Source organism: Channa argus, chromosome 12 (assembly GCF_033026475.1).
Source record: "Channa argus isolate prfri chromosome 12, Channa argus male v1.0, whole genome shotgun sequence".
In the NCBI taxonomy this organism is placed as follows: domain Eukaryota; kingdom Metazoa; phylum Chordata; class Actinopteri; order Anabantiformes; family Channidae; genus Channa; species Channa argus.
In genome coordinates, this window is record NC_090208.1 from 5,331,198 (window position 1) to 5,350,537 (window position 19,340).

At 40.0% G+C, this 19,340-nt stretch overlaps 3 protein-coding genes across 7 annotated transcripts; all 3 read left to right on the plus strand.

The window, feature by feature from the left end:
- The first annotated feature begins 1,209 nt into the window (after window positions 1-1,209).
- Window positions 1,210-4,710, plus strand: LOC137137872 (coxsackievirus and adenovirus receptor homolog). Of its 2 annotated transcripts, none has more exons than XM_067524667.1 (5): window positions 1,210-1,358; window positions 3,249-3,484; window positions 3,628-3,948; window positions 4,077-4,157; window positions 4,282-4,710. In XM_067524667.1, exons 2-5 carry the CDS (start codon window positions 3,415-3,417, stop codon window positions 4,302-4,304), a joined length of 495 nt encoding a protein of 164 aa, XP_067380768.1. In that variant the 5' UTR covers window positions 1,210-1,358; window positions 3,249-3,414; the 3' UTR covers window positions 4,305-4,710. The 2 variants fall into 2 exon arrangements, with proteins under 2 accessions (XP_067380768.1, XP_067380769.1); XM_067524668.1 differs by having other exon boundaries at window positions 4,080-4,157.
- A 4,766-nt stretch (window positions 4,711-9,476) lies between these two features.
- LOC137137890 (uncharacterized) lies at window positions 9,477-15,187 on the plus strand. 3 transcript variants are annotated; one of them, XM_067524675.1, is made up of 7 exons: window positions 9,477-9,884; window positions 10,766-10,867; window positions 11,308-11,484; window positions 13,089-13,175; window positions 14,011-14,094; window positions 14,335-14,544; window positions 15,042-15,187. In XM_067524675.1, exons 1-7 carry the CDS (start codon window positions 9,812-9,814, stop codon window positions 15,185-15,187), a joined length of 879 nt encoding a protein of 292 aa, XP_067380776.1. In that variant the 5' UTR covers window positions 9,477-9,811. The 3 variants fall into 3 exon arrangements, with proteins under 3 accessions (XP_067380776.1, XP_067380775.1, XP_067380777.1); XM_067524674.1 differs by having other exon boundaries at window positions 9,603-9,884; window positions 14,335-14,676; XM_067524676.1 differs by lacking the exon at window positions 11,308-11,484 and having other exon boundaries at window positions 9,618-9,884; window positions 14,335-14,676.
- LOC137137892 (Fc receptor-like protein 5) lies at window positions 15,165-18,536 on the plus strand. 2 transcript variants are annotated; one of them, XM_067524678.1, is made up of 7 exons: window positions 15,165-15,296; window positions 15,783-15,906; window positions 17,096-17,131; window positions 17,320-17,583; window positions 17,663-17,908; window positions 18,024-18,182; window positions 18,290-18,536. In XM_067524678.1, the coding sequence occupies exons 2-7, from the start codon at window positions 15,876-15,878 to the stop codon at window positions 18,355-18,357; spliced, it is 804 nt and encodes a 267-aa protein (XP_067380779.1). In that variant the 5' UTR covers window positions 15,165-15,296; window positions 15,783-15,875; the 3' UTR covers window positions 18,358-18,536. The 2 variants fall into 2 exon arrangements, with proteins under 2 accessions (XP_067380779.1, XP_067380778.1); XM_067524677.1 differs by having other exon boundaries at window positions 15,173-15,296; window positions 17,982-18,182.
- Window positions 18,537-19,340: the final 804 nt, after the last annotated feature.

The window sequence follows — 19,340 nt, forward strand, 5'->3', positions numbered from 1 at the left end:
TGTCTACAACAAGGTGAAATAGGAACTAGGAAGATGTTTTATCATAATTTCATCTGTTTTTTGCTCCACTTAGATTTATTTGTTCTTCAGAACTGAACTTAATCTAAATGTTGTAAGATCAAGACAAATCATCAGCCTGCTGTAACATGAACTCACTGTGTACAGTAAAGAGAAGTTAGCTAATATTTGAAATTAGTCTGTAACTTTTGACTTCATAGAGTCAAACTGGGTTTCAAACAAAGTTATTGACTGAGTGATTAATGTGTCGCTGTTCACCCACCATCTTTACTGAGAAAAAACACAGACAGAGCTATTTGGGATCCTTCATTGTCTAATGTTAAACGTTTGAGTCGTAATTCTTAATTATGCCGTTTACTTGAGCCTTTACCTGGACACGTTCCAAGGAACAAAGTGCCACAGAACAATAGAAAACCAGGTGTGTGGACTGTAGTCTTGTTGTGTCCCTTTCAGTGTGCAGTGTCCCGTCCTCTCCGTCACGTTGGATGTGTAAATAAATGTTATTGATGATGCACAGAGCAAGACTTTCAGAAACTAATTTTAAACTATTCTGATGCAGTTTTTTGATGTGAACCCGACTAGTTTTTAGACATTTGCTGTTCTAATTAAGTCGTTTCGTGTCGGACGTGAAACTGAAACGCGTGTTGAAACATACTTTGTTGTCTATTCCTGATGACTTTTGGGGACATGGGTCTGAAACAAAAACCCACTGCTTGTTTTTTTAAGTCTTGCTTTGTGATAAGACTGAATCTGCTGATTAAATAATGAACCTGCAGTAGCAAGTGTCTGCAGCTCTGGGAGGTTGTAAAAAGAGAAGGTGGAGCTTGAGCCAAATGCTAACGTGCTAAGTTTAGCAGGTTTACGTTCGCCATCTTAGTTCAGCTTGTTAATCTCATTCACACTAACTCTGACCCATTTACCATATAACTCTCTAACATGACTAGTGATGACCATCTTAACACATCTCTTTGCCCCTGGACCACCCCACTTAATACATCCTAGAACCACCTCATTACATCAGGCACTGGTCCAGTTTTTCAGTTCTTCTGTATTTTGGACCTGTACATATGGGAACAGAAAAAGTATTGCAGTAAACCACATGTGGAAGCCCCTCCCATCTGTTTCCCCCCAGCTTCTATGCTGGGGGCAAACTTACTATGAGCGTTCTTTCTGTGTTAGCCTGCCTGCAGGGCGGGTGTTTAGTCAGCACTTTTGTTTCTGGTCTGTCGCACTTTGCCTTTTAGCTGGACAAACCAAACTCCAGTCTGACTGCAGCATGTGACAGACCATGACCCCAGTTCAACGGCCCACAGTTCCAGCGGAATAACAGAGTAATAAGCGTAAATACAATCTGTAAGCGTCTAGACTGTTTGCTCTGGGCATTTCTGCTAAATTGCAATTTGTCTTTGCACTAATGTGGAAACCTTATACACAGTATGTTATACGGCTTAGGCAACGTTGTGTTGTGCCATTGAGTATTTTTTATTTTATTTTGTATTTTAAACCAATAGGACCTCCATTCACATTTTCACTGTAAATTTGTAAATATCAGTCAGTAATAGTTAGTTAAATCACGTAATTCCCTCTCTCCAACCCCAAGTGGTTTCATTATTGCAATAAACATTATTCAGTTTCTCCAGTCCACTGATTACATCCTGATAAAGCAACACAGTGCATCACCAGCTGATGTTTCTGTAAAGTTAAACTTCAGTTCCAACCAAAAGCCATGAAGGATTAGAGCTGCTCTGCTCTGAATTGTATCTGCTCTCCCTCTGTGGGTGATGGGAACTGCTGCCAGAGCCATTGACTGATCTTTCTTTTACTTTATTTGTTGGTTTCACAGTAGAAGGTTTGGAAGTAGGCAATTGTACTGGGGTGTGGTGTGTAAAATAAGAGGTTAGTAGGTGCCTTTTTTATTGGTAGTGTTTGCTGGCCACTCTACTGGTATGCTCTTCACCGAGCTGCAGGAAAAGGCTGCTGCTCCCTCTTGATGCTCTATGAACGAAGGAGAAGTTGCTGTGAGCACGGCAGTTGTTCCACAAAGTTTGAAATCTGCTGCCGGGATGAACAAATCTGTCATTATTTAATTCACGGCTTAGAAAAACTCGACACAGCTGCTGAAAATGACATTAACATTAACTGAGAAACTGAAACTTCCTGATGTTCCACCTCTTGTCACTGATGAACTGCTGAAAAGAAAACTGCACAGATATGAAAATGTAGTCTCACCTAGAACGATCATCCAATTAATAACTTGTTCATCTAAATAACAGTGAAGTTTATTTCAGTATGGCAGAGATATAGCTTGAAGTCAGCTTATTATTATTATTTTTTTTTTCCTCAGGTCAAAGTAGCCCAACTTTGGCAAAAGCTCTTTACATTCATGACCAGGAATCGGCACTGGGCCGGATCCTGCCTTTGTCTACTTGTACCAGTACTTGTTAAACGTCTCCAGTACTTCTCTTCATACCCCGTTAACTTCCGGATGTGGCGGACGAGGAAAAATGTCTGTGGTTTAGAGCTGTTTTAAGATAACTGATGAGGACAATAGTAAAGGTGAATACAAACTGCGCTGAAGTCTTAACATATAGTTACTAACAGTCATGCTCATGTTTCTCAAGAATATTTCATTAACATTTTCTATTTGCTACTGAAATCAGTAAAAACGAGGGTTATATGTGGTAACTAGAATATTACCGGAAGTTATCTTTGTTATTTTACCTTCATGTTCTTGTGTAGATTCTGCAGTCCATGTTGTCCATGCATCTTTATCCAGGATCTTACCTTACTGCAATGGATTGATCAGGATTTTACTCTCCAGGAATTTATACTAGAAGCAAAGCGGTTTCATACTTGTAACTGTACTTGACATTGGCGTAATTGTACTTACACTCAGTTTGGGGAAAAATTATATTGGAAAATATCAAACCACCTAACAAACTTTATAGGTATATGTGTGACCGGCGCGTTTAGGCCTGCAGCCTTCATCAGGGTCTGTGACTATGGTATCAGGACATGCCTTACCATGACCATAAATGAATGTTGTAAAAAAAAAAAAAAAAAAACAGGAACCTGAAGACTATGATACACATTGTTGCTTTGTCCAATCAAGACATCGCTTTGCCACCCCTGGGCCTAGAAGGGCCAAGGATTCAGTTTTTCATTTCATGTGGGGTTCTGCACATATTTACAAAGACCTGATGTGAACTTAGTTTTCCTGTGTTTTCCAGTAAACCACATGGACACTTGTTAAAGCCCTCCCACCTGTCTGCCCACAGCAGACTCCTTTAGGCACACAAGAATTACAAAGAGTTGGACTGCCTCTCAGGGCCTTTAAGGACCAGTTGAGCTCTTTTTAGTAAGCCAAGAACTATTAAACAGTAGAAGAAGAAAATTATGTCTGCTTCAATGTTCCGCTTCTTTGTGTGTCTTCTCACATGTTCCCTGAAAAGTTCTGTCTCTGAAGGTAAGCTGTGTGTGAACAGATGGACTTTTGTTATTAACGTTGTTGCTCTGTTTTTGCAATGAACAAAATAATAAAACTATTTCTGGACAGTTTTATTGACTTTTTCTTCTTGTTTCTTTCTTACTTGTTGATAAATAAACAAGAGTTGAAGGCAAGCCCTGGAGAGGATGTGACCCTTCAGTGTTCTGGATCCAGAGAAGGTTCAATCAGATTGTTGCAGTGGATCAAACCTGACCTGAGATCAGAGAGTTATGTCTACTTTGTCAGAGAGAACCGGCCTTATGAAATCTACCAGCATCCATCTTTTCACGGTCGAGTTGAGCTGAGAGATCCACAGATGAGGAACGGAGACTTGTCTGTGATTCTGAAGAACGTCAGAGTCGAAGACAACGGAACATATGAGTGTAAAGCTAAAATTGGAGATGGAACCTTGAAACTCATCAACACAATCCCTCTGACAGTCGGTGAGCAAGTGTATGTGTAAGTGTGTCCGTGTGTGGGGATCAGCATTGAACCTGATTCCTGGTTGAAACATCACAGATCAGATGTTTGTGTTTTCTAAAGTTGTTGGTATCTGCATGTCACTCACCAGCAGATGAGGTCGGAGGAAACAAAGGTTTATATATTGCAGCAGGAGGCGCTGGGTTATTGCTTCTGCTGGGTGGTATTATAGGTAATGTTGTTTTTGTCACTTACAAAGGGCTCACAGAGCAGAATTCATATCAACCTCCTGCTGAAAAAGCAGGTGAAACAGCAGGTGTTTAATGTCTCACATCTCGTCTTCTCTGAATGTGCAGCTATTGTGGCATCGGCTCATTAGTTTCCAGTTTAATAAAGGACCAGCTGAGCTGAGACCAGGCTGTAAACTACAGTGCTGCCGTGGATTTGAATGAATACTCATTCAGTGACCCCACCTGATCCACCACCTGAGCTCCAAACCATCTCATCACCAAACACCCGGGATTGTCTACAATACAAACAGGAAATGAAATGAGTGAAGTTACACCACAAACACAGAGAAATCACAGTAATGAAAATGTAAAAATTAAGCATATCTACATGTAGAAGCAACAAAACACCTGAGATGTTTTGTTGTTGTTTCGCGTGTCAAATGTGAATGTTAATTCAAGTGTAGCTTTAAAAACTAAAAACCAACCAGCCTGTAATTTAATGATCTGTCTGGTGTTATTTAACATTTGAACATTAAAATAAAATGTATTGCTTCACCTCTCAGCACTTCCTGACTTACTCTGCCTGTGTCTGAGCGCTCTGGTTCCTACTGAACATGGGTTTATAGCTTCTGCATGAAGAGTTGGTCATTTTCTAAAACGGCTGCTAACTGTCATTTTTATTAAACTGGAGGAAATTGTGACTTTATTCCCCAAATTAAAATTAGCTCTTCAGTTCACTCAGACTAAAGCCCATGTCCAGATTAAACATTGAATTATTTGCAACCAAATTGTTTGATCAAAACCAACTAAACCGTTGACAGAGCCACCTGACTAAAAACATATTGCTACCTTAAATATTCATTTTTTGAGAAAAACAACCCTCAATCTATATTTGGTTCAGTTTCAGTTTTGTTTTTACTTGAAAATATGACCTAGACCATTGTTTTAAGAGGGTGAATATATGACAATTGCTTCGGATTGTATGAAATAAATTAGCGTTATAATATTTTATGCAAGATTTCTTCTGTGCATCAACCTTTGACCATAATGTGGGACAAACTGTAGCCTCCAAAAATTTGTATATATTTAAAATCAGCTTCTTTCAGCTGAACATTGTAACTTTGCTGCAGGACTGTTATAGCATTCGATATTATCACATACACCTACTGTAGCTATGATAAAGTGACAGCTCAGTGTATATGACCACAGGCTTTTCAATTCAATTGTGTCACTGTCATTAAGTCACTGCTTTTGATGTTTTATACAATTAGCTGAAATGTCAGATGATCGGTTACTGTGTTTTCAGACTAAAATACAAAAAAATAAACATGATCAACACCTGCTGCGTGGACAAAAGCACATCTCGCCAGGACATGTGATTTTTGAATTCCTGGTACAGAGTGCAACCTGCATCAGACACGTTAAAGAGCAGCCTCACACAACCCATGGGCTCAAAAGAGAATCGGACAAGAGAAACATCAGCAGAGAAAGAAGAACTGGCTGTCTGTTAATTCTATTCACTGTGTTTCTCTTTAGCATCTGATATGCTTTATCTGTACTGTAGTATTGATGTAGTACACACCATCATGGGTGGTTCTAGGAGGAAAATGATTCAGCAACAACTTGGGACAAAAGCAAGACAAGAAAATTACACAATTTCCTAATTTCACAGAATGTGCTATGTCACATTTTTATGTCACATATCTTGCTCTTTTTTACTTTCTAAGCTGTCATAGGGACACATGTTTCCTTTAGTTTAGCTACAGCTGAGGCTGATTGGAATGTGATCAGTTCTGCAGGTGTTTGCTTATAAATCAACAAGTAGGACAAAATGTATATCTGATGATGGTTCTACATCAAAACAGTTAACACAATTTATATTGATGCAAACATGAATATCTAAACTACATTTTACCACAGTCAGCTTATAAGTGGATGGACTGACCAGTGTTGCCAATAAATGACACGATACAGTTTAAAAGTCAAAACTGACTCTGCTCAAATCCAACATTTGGTTTATTTACAGTGTTTTCATTTGTCAAGACAAGAGCAAACAAAAAAGTATATATATAGCAAAAGTATATATTGCAAAACTGCAAAATAAGTGGATCTATTTCTGTTCTGGCCCAGACTTTGATAAAACCCATGGTTTGATGGACAGATTGTGAAAGTGATCTTCACACACAGTAACTATAAGTATTACCATGATCATTACTGTTTTTTTTTTTATCTCAGCAGAACTTCATTCCTCTGATAATAAAACAATTGTTACTGATAAGAGTATTGAATATGTGTAGCTTTAACACATTATAGCTATAGGATTTATGTGTGTTGTAATTAATCAGTTCACTTGAGCAGCCATGTTCAGTGACCACCACCATGTCATCCATCCATGTCATATGGCGGCTTGGCTGGGGGAAGTTGTTGCCATGCAGATGGGCAGGACATTATGGGGCACTAAAAGGAAAAGTAAATTTAATATTTATTAACAGCTTTCTAAAAGGATGATTTTGAAATGATTTTAGATTTGAAATGTTAATACGCAGTAAACTGCAATTTATTGTACTGTTTATCATGTGAAACAGAGACTGATCTGTGACTCTTATGTTACCTGTGGGTCGGTGTCCATATAAAGACACCATGAGGACAGTGGAGATGAAGTATGGACAGAACACCGTCAGGTGGAGGAACAGTCTGAACACAAGATGGAAGGAGGCAAGTGGTGGCAGTGTAGGTTTTTCTAGAGAGAAAATAACCTGTTCAGCTGAACATGTGGATAAAATAAGTGTTGAAATCAAAGTGAAGCTCCTGACCTGTGATGTAGATCCAGCTGGACGGAGACTCTCCGTGACCATTGGTTGTGGTTGGAGATGTAGTTGTAGGTTTTTCTGTAGCGAGAATAAAAATTGTTCAGGTGAACATGTGGAAAAAATAAGTGTTGAAATCAAAGTGAAGCTCCTGACCTGTGACGTAGATCCAGCTGGGTGGAGACTCTCCATGACTGCTGATGTGACACTTGTAGAGGCCTTCATCAGACTTGGTAACATGGTGGATGGTCATGTGACCTGTAGGCTCAGTCCTGATGAGGGAGCCATCTTTATAGAAATCAGCTGGGAGCTTGGAGGGAGGCCTCTTTGTTTGACAGTGCAGAGAGACATCATGTCCCTCCATCACAGGGAGGACAGGACTCTGCAGGATCACTGCTCCACCTCAACACAGAGACAAACTACAGCATTTCATCCATTTCCACACAGCTTCATCAACACTAACTCCACAGTCTGATCTTACCAGAGACAACAGTGATGGTGATGCTGTTACTGGTTGATCCCTCTCTGGACTCACACCAGTAAACTCAACTCTCCAGTGTAATGATGTGGTCAATGTTACAAGAAGAACCAGCAGTTTCTCCCCAGTCAGCTCCACACTCAGCTCTGGTGTCTCTGCTTGTGTTCCTCCTCAGTGTCCATCCAGCAGAGATGTTGTCCTCCTCACAGCTCAGAGACGCCTCCTCTCCCTCAAACAGCTGAGAGAAGCTGGGACTCAGAGTCAGAAGACCTGTAAAAAAATGTGTATATTCTGAGCACAACTACACAATGTTGACACCAGTACTATATCCAATGGACAATTTTAATTCCCATGAAAAGTGGTCATTGTGATGCTTTGTTCTGTGCTAACTTTGCAGTTTCCACCTCTATCGTCCAAAGCTTGAGTCATGTCACCTGGAGATCTAAGCGGTGCTTAACAATAACTAGCTGCACCCACAAACTTTACACTAGCCATGTCCTCATATCAGATTAGACAAAGACTATTTAATTTGCAAAGCTCTGCTAGCAATATTAGCATTGTGGTGGCACCTGGAGTTTCAGAGATTTAAAAAATAACAGCACATGACCATTGTTTTTCCATGTATTTCCACATTATTGCGTCTCAAAACAAGTTCCTTAAGGTAATTCAACAGGACCACAAGTTAAAGCCTTCAAAATCCTCGAACATGTAACAATACAAGCTGAACAGTGTGTAGTGTTGGGTTACAAAGCAGAGTCTTGTGATGTTTTGGATATAAAGGAGCCGGCAGTGAAGACAGATGAACCAAGTGCAGGACGTACATGTAGCACGGACACGAGAAGCGGACAGATGATTTAGCAGAGGTTTGTTGACAAAAATCGTCCTTATGACATCCAGGGGAGTAGAGGACCAGTCCAATCAACAGTGTCAAGACAAACTTTAGAGTGTGTGTCCTGAAGCCAGCACAGTCCCAAAGAGTTGTAGTAGTAAAGCTGCTGTTTTTTTATGATGTCTAGACTGAGTTTTACCAACCTTGAGTAGGTCTGCAGCAAAGCATCGTGGTCAAACCTGAGGGGAAATGACACTTTGAGGTTTCACATGCAGCCAGAGAGACTTTAGCATTTTAATCTGAAGATCAATTATAGAGAAAATTGTTGAGGTGACATGAACTGAGTTTACACTAGATCACTAGAATGGGACATGAATCAACATGACATACAAGATACTCCAAAAGAGTTACACGTTAATGAACACATTCAAATGCTCATTTTCATAACTATTTAGATCCAGTCAAGTTACTGTGAGGACGCACAGCGAGGCGCCAACCAATGTGAGCTTTAAAGAAAAACACATACGTCTCCTCTAAATAGAAATCATTAGACCTCCTACTAGAAAATTGTAATTGTATTAATTATTAGAATATATTTGACTTACAGAGCAGCCACTGAGCAGATGTTAGCTTCATTCCGTTGTTTAAAGATATGAGAACAATGACAGTTAGATCCACCTTCTTCCTGTACGTCAGCAGCAGGTGAGTGTGCAGTTTTTCACATGAGCTCATGTCATAGTTTACCCTCTGACTATTATGGCTAAAATAATAACTGACCAGAGAAACAAAGCCCTTTAGAGAAGTTTGAAGAAATAATTTAGAAATGCAGATAGAAAGGCAACAAATGCTGCACAAACCTGAACTAGAAATATGTAAGAATCTAAGGAAATGAATTAGCAAATACATTATTAAAAGGAAGCTACAGAGAAGAACCAATCTGTTGTGGCAATCAGCATCAGAAAGGCAGAAATAAAGTGTAGTCAACAATGGAAAAAAGAAAAAAGTAAAAAAAAATTTTTTTTACTAAGTCAACCAAAACTAGGTTTTAAATAATTTAAAAATCATTGTATTATCTTTTACTTAAAATTTAGTAAAGTGTCCCAACTTTTTTCTTAGAACTGGAGTTTGTAAATACGGGATTAGTGTTAAAGTTTTTTTGTTTTTTTTTATCCTTTCGGTTTATCCCGTGAGTTCAGGGTCGCCACAGCGGATCATTGTCCGCACAGTTTTTACGCCGGATGCTCTTCCTGACGCAACCCTCCCCAATTTCTACCGGGCTTGGACCAACACTGCACAGCTGGGGAGGTAAAGTTAAAAGAAAAAAATTAAATGGAAAGAATAAAAAATGTGCTGGAAGATGGACTGACGGTGGGTCTGTTTTCTGCATCAATAAATATAAACAGAAATTTTAAAAAAGCTCAGAAACGTATGCAACAGCCGGATGTGACGTCCGCACGCAGGTGTACATGTATGCGTCCGCCTGAGCAGGCAAACCGGAAGCTGTCGTGAATTTCGAAGTTGAAACCCGCCGCTGCGACCAACATGACTGTCGTCCTGCTGCTGCTCCTCGCTGTCCTGTTAACGGAGGTCTTCGCCGCCGCAGCTCCAGCTCCCGGTGAGTTGTGTCTCAGGTGCTGGAACCACCTGCGTCGCCCTGCAGAAAGAAAAACCTGCACAGCCTTTGCTGCATAAGAAACGTGGTGACTTTATATTTGCAATGTTAATAAAATAATTTGAAGGTGAAAGAAAGTTTTGATTGTGGCCTGAGTTTTGACTACAAAACCATTTTATACTAAGAATCATCACATTTGAAACATTTTGTGTTTCTAGTGGAAAATGCATTTTTGCCCATTTTCATCCACACATTCGACTACATTCTAAAACATTTTGTGTTTTTTTTTTTTTTTTTTTTTTTGCCAAATGTATTTTAAAAAAGCAAGATTTTTAATAAACATATATTTACCATAATAATTTAACACACAGGTGCTCTGATGTGTTTCCATGCTGTGGTTTACCTGTTTGCTTTAATTGTCCTTGTCACTGTGTCTAAGACTTGACTGGAGTCCATTGGACACAGGTTGTGGATGTCCTGTATAATAATGTAGCCTACTCCAACACAGTTATTATTAATGGAACATTGAAGATATGAAGAGCGTTGGTTGCCTTTGGCCACTGGATGTTGCTGTAGGACAAATCTTGAATTTTGGAATTTTGAGTCTTAATTCTTTTCATCAGTGGTTTTCAGGACAAGCCCTACCTTACAGTCATGGTTAGATTAGTACCTGCCAGTAGCACTAGGAGCATAAAAAATGTCCCCAATAAAAACTATAATGTTGATTCTGTATTTTACAGGTCCGTTGTTTCCTAAATCCTTGTCAAGAACCGGCCCAGATACAGACTTTTTAACAGCTCGTAGTTTAAGCGTCCGTTTGTCTTCGAATGTCATCCGTTTGCAAACTGATGCTGTTTCTGTCGTTTTCTGTCCTATTGTCTCAGCTCTTGTGACAGCAGATGGACGCAGCACGTCGCTGAGCACCCGACAACTGGACCAACAGAAACTGACGACGGCGCAGCGTCCTGTCACCATGGTGACTTCAGGTAGGGCTGCACTGTTCTGAGGAAAATACGGTGCTCAGCATAAATGAGGACACCCCTTTGGAAAAGTATGATTTTAATCAATATCGCAACGAACAAAAAATTTTGGAAATTGTTCCAATTTCCAAAATTTTGACAAGACTGGGTTTTAGAGAACATTTGTTTATCACAACATAAAAGTATGGTTAATAATATAACTTTGATAACCACATCTTCAGTTTTACTCAAATTAGTTGATGCAAAAAATGTATTCACCCAACAAAAAAAACAAAAAACAGAAAACACTACATGGGGTATTTTGTATGAACTCTACGATTCAAAGACAGTACCAAGTCTTCTAGGCATGGAATGAACAAGACAGCGACATATTTCACATCTTCAAGAACAAACTCTTTTAAGAGCTTGGATGCTGGACGGAGAGTGATGGTCATCTTGTCCCGCAGGTGTTCGATTGGGTTCAGATCAGGAGACATACTTGTTGCAGTCAATCACTTTCACCCTGTTGTTCTTCAGAAATGCAACGCTGGTCTTAGAGGTGTGTATTGGATCATTGTCATGTTGGAAAAGTGCACGACAACCATGGGCACGGAGTGAAGGTAGCATCCTCTCCATGTTTCACTGTAGGTACCATGCATTTTTCTATCTACTCCTCACTATTGCAACGTCATACAGTTTTAATGCCATCAGTTCCAAAAACATTTATCTTGGTCTCATCACTCGAGAGTCCAGGTAGTCGTTGTCTTTTTCAGCATGGGGTCTGGCAAGTTGTAGGCAGGCTTTAGGAGAGGCTTCCTCCGTGGGTGACACCCATGCATCCCGTTCCTCTGCTGAATTGCTGTATTGTGTCACGGGACACAGTCGCCCCAGTTTGGTCTTCTACGTCTTTAGCTAACGGCAGTGGACCTCTCATCAGAAGATGCTCCTGTTTGAGGTGTCAACTTCTGTGGACAACCTGGACGTCTATGAGATGGTTGCACTTCCGTCTTTGTTAAAGTTTTTGTGTCACTTTCGCTGCAGTATTCTGCCTGATAAGTAAAGCTTTGCTGGTCTTCTTGTAGCCTTCACTTTTCTGGTGTAAAGACATGATTTTCTTTCTCGGGTCCTGTGGCATTTTTCCTCCATGTGGTGCCATTTATGACGGCATGAAATGAGATGGCGTTTTGTTTAAATAATCAGTGGACGGTCCAGTCAGAAATTTGAAGCCTTGCTGATGGTCTGATAATAGTTTATTTTCCTTATCACTTTCCTCAAACCAACGTAAGAGATACACAAAGTAAACACAGACAAAACTATGAATTAAAACCATATTGGACCGTTAAGACGTTGTATAGCGGATTTACGTTAAGCTAACATAAAGACAAATTAGCAATTTAATCAACACAGAAATTTAAATGTCTTAAGAAATATATGAATCATAAAACCAACCGTGTTACTACTTTTAATTGGAGCGAAACACAGACAGATGCTGTCCGTAACTGTCTCGTTTTATTTCTCCGTCTGTTACGTTTTACCGTTTTCTCTCGTTGTTAAGTTTCATTTTATCATGTGTTGCTGTACTTTCACAATAAAACACTTCCGTCTTACAGGAAATTATGAAAATAAAAGCCACAAAACAAATGACAAAGGTTTGAACTGGGCGCATTAGCAGGAGAAAAACCTTAAAAACCTTCTGAGGACGTTACAATTAGACTCACCTGTAGTTGGATTCTTGTAAATTAGAATTTCATAGCCTAAAATTTAGCTTTGCTCCTAAGACTTTCATTGGGGTGAGCTCATTTATGCTGCATAGGTTTTTTTTTTACAATTCCAGTACCACAATTCTGTCTTTATTAGTTTTTGCATGACGTGTTGTCCTTTGAAGACTGAACAAACTATCATTATCTATGCAAAATCGAAACTTCTTATCAGTTAATTTTACTGTGTGTGTGTTAAAATGCTTGAGAGGGACAGAATAATTTTGCTTCTCCTTAATCCACCCATTTTTTTTTTTTTATAGGGTGAATTATGACAAATTAGCAGCTTTTAATTTGGAGTCTGAGTATTTCTGAAGTCAGTGTAGGTTGATCGCAGCTAACGTTAGACAGCTCTCTGTTCTCTCACGGGGCTGACTGAGACCTATTTATCATCAGCACCTAATCAAACTGTGTGTGTCCGGACTGTTGTGGACTGACCCAATAACCAGCCTGTACCACTGAACTCGTGTCTTCCTGTCTCCTACTTTCAGCTGTTACTACTTCAAAAGGAGCCACAACAGTGAAGGAGCAGCAGAAACTGACCACCGTGCAGCGTCCTGTTGACCACGCGGTCTCAGGTGGATGACCCTAATGTAGACTGCACATCTAATGCTTTGCCTCCATCATTCATTTTAAAGAGGATGACAGAAAACATTTGGACCACCTCTTCTTATAATGCACCTGACTCCAAGGCCCAATTTGACCTCAATATTAAACAGAGAGTAGAATTATCCCCTTTGTGACAGTTAAAACTTAAAAACTGAGAAATTACAACATTGTAAAAGTAGAATTCATGGCAGAGATGCTGTAGTGGATTCTCTTAGATTGTACAGTTGTACCTAATGAAGTGGCCACTGAGTGTATATCACAAATGAAATAGCACCATTGGTCTTTTTTGATGCCGCTACATTTGTGGTTTCACTACATTTGCCTATATAGGACTGTACTGGGTATGGACACCTCCTCAACATATGAGTTACTGCAGCTATCTGAGCCTGCAGAGCCCTTTAATTGTCCATGACCCATCCGTCCATCCATCTGGCTGGAGTCTGTCCCAGCTGTCATTGGGCGAGACGTAGGATCCACCCTGGACAGGTCTTCAGATCGTGACAATTAATTGTTTAGGTTAACTGTATAATAACTAAAATAGTCAATAGATAAATTGATAGTAATAATCGTTAGCAGCACAGCGATTTTGGTTTAATAGGAACATCCTGTACTTCAGGCTCACTCTTTATTAGCTGCTGTAAGTTTAACAAACCAGCAGATGTCACTGTGCTGCTGAGGCTGCAGTTTGATTGATAGTTTGATAGTTTAGTGCAGTTCTTGGGCAGCCCTGCAGTATCACACTCCTGTGAACTTTCTCTGTCTGCAGATTAAACATGTTTAGTGTTTTTCTGTCTCCTATTTAAGCTTTTACCCCAAAGGGATCCACGACCGTGAAGGAGCAGCAGGTACTGAGCCCAGTGCAGCCTCCTGTCCCCGGTGTGGTCCCAGGTCAGACGCTCAGCCATTGATGAGGAAACTGTTGCATAGCCCTAAATTCTGAGTCTCTGTCCACCTTGGCACGATGTTTGAATGCAGCTCTGCAGCAGTGTTTTTACAGCACATATAGTTCTGTGGGGTTTTTTTTCCCCCCAAACAGTCCAACTGTCATCAGTCAACAGAACCTTACACACTGTTTGAGTAAACACAGATACTTCTGTTACAGATGCACTGATTTCTTGTCTCTCCCAGCACAAAGAAACATGAGGGCCGTCCTTGGACAGACGATCACTTTGCCATGTCGAGCTCCTGCTAACGTCAGCATTGCAGCCGTGAAGTGGTCCAGACCCGACCTGTTGCCAAAATATGTCCTCCTTTTCCAGAACGGACAACAAGTCCTGGGTAACCAGCATTTGCTTTTTAAGAACCGGGTGGAGCTGAAGGACAAACAGATGAAGAAAGGTGAGCTGTCGTTGACTCTGAAAAGTGTGAAGATCGGAGACGCTGGAACATATGAGTGTATCTATAAAGAGGCAAACGGAAAAACTTTTTCTGAGTCCTTCAGCACCATTAACCTGACGGTGCCGCTCTCAGGTGGGTTTGACCAGTGTCCATCCACATCAGACATCATCTGTACTCCTAATGATGAAAAACTTCTCCAGCTGATGTCATCTGGAGGAGTTTTTCGGCTAGAATTAGAGAAATAGTTTAACATAGGGAAGTCCGAGCGAAGTTTAAAAGCATTATAGTACATTTACACCCTAAACTAAAGCCATAGAAAGCAAGTTGAAATTAGGCGAGGTCTCCTTTTAACGTTCAAATTGAAAATGCACTTAACAGTTGAAGACTCACTCCGTGCTCCCTCTGTTTGTCAAATCCATTGAACAGCTATTTGAATATATTCATATCAACTGTATTGTTACAATTGTTTTATTTCTCTGTCATGTTTTGCTCCTCAGATGATGCGACTGAAGACTCCACCAGGCACCACAGTATAATGGCGATCACTCTGTCAGTCATCGGATTGATTGCTATTTTTGCCATTGTTACGGCTGTCGTTGTCGCCATCGTCAGGAAATGTACAAGATGTTGCCATCGTGACTGAGACCGGCAGCAGGTCTGAAGTGTCTCGGATGTGGACCCAGTAAAGAAGGGAGGCTATGACTTTGAAATGATGTCAGTGCGATTGTTTTCTGGATGCTCTGATCAGTCAGGTACTGATTCAATCATCCAATTATGGATATTAAACAATCGGGGTCAAAAATTGTGAGCAGCAGGTCCCGAAGGCCTGATGGGAGCCTCAAAGGATAAAACACAAATCAGTGTTAGAATTGAATGTGCACATTTCTAAATGTTTATGTGACGACAGAAACTGTATTGGTGCAAAACTCATCGTCTGACTCATGGGACGAACGAGCCACATGACGGATGGTGGATCCAACCAGTCAACACACACTGACTTTTTGTCGCTGCTTCATTATTTTAAGTGCTTTCTGCTGTAGTATAATGTATTTATTGACCAGAATTAACCAAATGTCAACTTTTGCTAATGTTTAATATATTTTTATTAGGGGTTTTTATAAGTAAAATAAAGAGTGATGATAAAGTTGGTGTGTGATTGTTTTGTTTGGGCCATGTTTTCACTTCCGTCCTTTGCAGTATTGTTGCTTAAAAATGAAACTTTTGCTGTATCTGAACAGGAAACCACAACCCCAACACCCACATTCACAGATGGAGGATTTTATCTGATCTGAATTGATCAAATCGTATTTGTGATACATCCAGCCAGCAGGATGGAGGAACTATCTCTGCTGTGGATTCTCTGTAAGTACAGCCCATGTGGGTTTGTCAGAGCTATACATTGTTTTTAATTTTGTTTCTAGTTTTCTTTAAGCATCACTTTGATGTCTGCGCTTAGTCGGCCTGTAGCTTTTATTTCCTGTCAACACCTACAGCACCGTTAGTGTGTCACAAAACGTGATTTTATTTCCACAGTGACTTTTCTTTATGGTTGTTCTTCTCAACTGTGAAACTATTGTTAATTCCACTAGTTTCAGTAATCAAATTCCCTTTCGCGCTCAAGGCTGGTTCAGAATCTCTAGTAACCCAACATTCTTAAAACAGATACTTCGTCTTTCAGGAAGTTTACAGAGCTTGTAAGGATTTCGTCACTATAATTGTCTATGTTGTTTACTTTTTAATCAAATTATACTAAATATATTATAAATATTCTTGCATTAAAGTTACAATCTCTTTTAAGTTGTTTTTATGTCTCGTCACATCTTTGTGAAGACTCTCAAATCCTTCTGTGACTCACTCAATAAACAAATCTAACATCATTGTCTTATTTCAGCTGGATTAGTATGTTTTGGAGAACTTACTATGATTTATCAATGATGACCAATTGAAGCTTGTGTTAGCACTACAGGATATTTGGGTGGATTTTTTACGACAATTTGCCGCTTCTGATGCCCCTGGAAGGGGCAAAGTGAAACTGATCAAAACTAATTATTGCCCTAAATGATCCTGTGGTGTGAGGTTTTTACAGAGAAGATCCTAATGCTCCTGACAGGCTTGGAGTCTCCAGTCTAAACTGTCAATCCTGTTAAACGGCGATGGAGCTTGAAGCAGAAAGTAAGAGCCAATGAGAACGAGCTGACAGGGAAATGTCACCAACCCGATGTGGTAGCAGTAGCTGGCACTAGCTTTGTTTGAGACGGAGAGGATATATTCCAAATGCAAAGCCTATTCACTATGCTGATTCTGTCTTCGCCGTCGTCCAGTTTTCTCTTTTTTTTGTTTCTCAGCTCAAAATGAAAACTAAATGAGCTTAAATTTGAAAACTCCAATTTGCATCAGGCCAGAGTTTCAGTGCTTTAGCTGGGAGAGCCTCTTCCTTCCTATGACGTATTGCCATCATCTGTGTATTCACACTTTGCTGTTTGTCAGTGTTTCTCTGGTATTCTGGTTCATGTAAAAACCTCAAACCAACCTCAGTATCATTTCTCTTTAGCTGCGATGTCTCTGCTATGCTGCTCCACAAACCAAGGTCAGTAAATGTCTTGTCTCACACTTTGAAAGTCACTGTGTCAGAGAAATCCTGAGAGTCCACAGGATGGGGACAACCATGGACTGTGAAATGGGTTCAGACTTTAAGGGGTGGAAAAGATGTTTGGTCTTCAGAGACGGTCAAATGAGTTAATTGCAATATATCATGTTATTACCTGCTCCCTCCAGTTCATCTGACTATGAGTCCCAGCTTCTCTCAGCTGTTTGAAGACGACTCTTTGTCTCTGAGCTGTGAGGAGGACGACGGCTCTTCTGGATGGACATTGAAGAGGAACACAACAAAAAGACAGAGGACTCAGTGTGGATTTGGTTGGGGAAGACGAGCTGGTTCTTCCTGCACCATCAGTTTAACAGTCCCATGGGACAGTGGAGTTTACTGGTGTGAGTCCAGAGACGGATCAACCAGTAACAGCATCACCATCACTGTCACTGGTAAGATCAGACTGTGGAGTTAGTGTTGATGAAGCTGTGTGGAAATGGATGAAATGCTGTAGTTTGTCTCTGTGTTGAGGTGGAGCAGTGATCCTGCAGAGTCCTGTCCTCCCTGTGATGGAGGGACATGATGTCTTTCTGCACTGTCAAACAAAGACCCCTCCCTCCAATCCTTCAGCTAAGTTCTTTAAAGATGGTGTCTTTATCGGGACTGAGCCTACAGGTCACATGACCATCCACCATGTTACCAAGTCTGATGAAGGCCTCTACAAGTGTCACATCAGCAGTCATGGAGAGTCTCCACCCAGCTGGATCTACGTCACAGGTCAGGAGCTTCACTTTAATTTCAACACTTATTTCATCCACATGTTCACCTGAACAGGTGATTCTCTCTACAGAAAAACCTACAACTATATCTCCACCTCCACTCACCTCTGCAGCACCACTACAATCCACTACATCCCTTGAATCAACCCTATCTACCACCTCCACCACCCCCCTCCATCCTTGGTTCAGACTAATCCTCCACCTGGTGGTGTTCTGTCCATACTTCATCTCCACTGTCCTCGTGGTGTCTTTATATCGACACAGACCCACAGGTAACACTTGACCTTACAAACACTACACACAAAAGATTTTATGATGATGTTTATAAAATGTCTCAATTTTTTTAACCATTAACTCCTGATGGGATCTGACCTACCAGTCTCCATGGCATCAGGCACCCAGGACTTCGATAAGGCTGTGGTGGTCAGCACGGTGCATCACTTCTGAGGGGAGTTCACTTACATTAGTAAAATGCTGGTTTTGATGTAAAAATTATTTAAACTGAACATGATTTACAACATGAAGTTATTGTTTGATGTTTGACTTCCTTTAATAACATATGCACACTCCTTTGTAACTCTGAACATTTTAAATAAAGTACTGTTTGGTGTCTTTCTTCCTCTTGATGTTGGAGTCTGTTCACTCTGTGATTCACTGATTTCTGCAAACCAAAGAAAAAGAGCTTGTTTGGGTTTTAACTGACAAAGTGACACCTCCTCTACTTATCTTTGTGGCTGTAATGAAAACTAGAAAACTCACCACAGACAACCAGGGCAGTTAGCCCTGAGCGTTTCACTCAAAAACCCTCTTTTTAGTTTAGTTTATGGTACTTTTTCATTGATACAGATACGATACCAGGAAAATCACACAATTGCACTGCGTTCATTAATAACTTTATTGCAAGGGCAATATGAAATATAAATAAAACTCATGAACATAAATACTTCAAAGAATTGCTTATATAATGGCAGAAAAATAGAGTAAATTAAATAAAAAAATTAATTTAAATAAGTTTTTCAATTATAATAAAAAAACAATTAGACTACGAATTACTATAAAATTAATTTAATTTCTTAAAAGATCAACATAGTGGTCAATGAACCTGCTTTTACTGGTTTAATACCAGTAAAACATAACACACAGGGAGGTGGCGCCACTTTATATTTACAGACAGAGATTTATAAGATTTATACATGAGGGCCTTATTGTATAATTAATTATATATGTTCAGCTTTGGATGTATTTTTTAAACAATATACTAAATAATGGTCACAGTATTAAAATCTTATCTATGATGAAAATATGAGGAAAACTGCCTCAGAGCTGCATTTGAATGAGCACTTGCAGGAAAACAGAGCCCTGTAAAAGCCCTGTTAGTACATTCATAGGTTATGTCTAAGGTCAAGTAGTTATTGGACTGTGTGTTTTGT

What these genes read in the sequence shown, in the direction of transcription:
- LOC137137872 (XM_067524667.1), top strand. Translation starts at nt 3,415, where the DNA reads ATGTCTGCTTCAATGTTCCGCTTCTTTGTGTGTCTTCTCACATGTTCC. An exon ending in GAAAAGTTCTGTCTCTGAAG is followed by an intron (nt 3,485 to 3,627) that starts GTAAGCTGTGTG and finishes TAAATAAACAAG; the next exon opens with AGTTGAAGGCAAGCCCTGGA. An exon ending in CACAATCCCTCTGACAGTCG is followed by an intron (nt 3,949 to 4,076) that starts GTGAGCAAGTGT and finishes GTCACTCACCAG; the next exon opens with CAGATGAGGTCGGAGGAAAC.
- LOC137137890 (XM_067524674.1), top strand. Translation starts at nt 9,812, where the DNA reads ATGACTGTCGTCCTGCTGCTGCTCCTCGCTGTCCTGTTAACGGAGGTC. An exon ending in CATCCTCTCCATGTTTCACT is followed by an intron (nt 11,485 to 13,088) that starts GTAGGTACCATG and finishes TCCTACTTTCAG; the next exon opens with CTGTTACTACTTCAAAAGGA. An exon ending in TGTCCCCGGTGTGGTCCCAG is followed by an intron (nt 14,095 to 14,334) that starts GTCAGACGCTCA and finishes TGTCTCTCCCAG; the next exon opens with CACAAAGAAACATGAGGGCC.
- LOC137137892 (XM_067524677.1), top strand. Translation starts at nt 15,876, where the DNA reads ATGGAGGAACTATCTCTGCTGTGGATTCTCT. An exon ending in CAGCTGGATCTACGTCACAG is followed by an intron (nt 17,909 to 17,981) that starts GTCAGGAGCTTC and finishes TTCTCTCTACAG; the next exon opens with AAAAACCTACAACTATATCT. An exon ending in ATATCGACACAGACCCACAG is followed by an intron (nt 18,183 to 18,289) that starts GTAACACTTGAC and finishes CTGACCTACCAG; the next exon opens with TCTCCATGGCATCAGGCACC.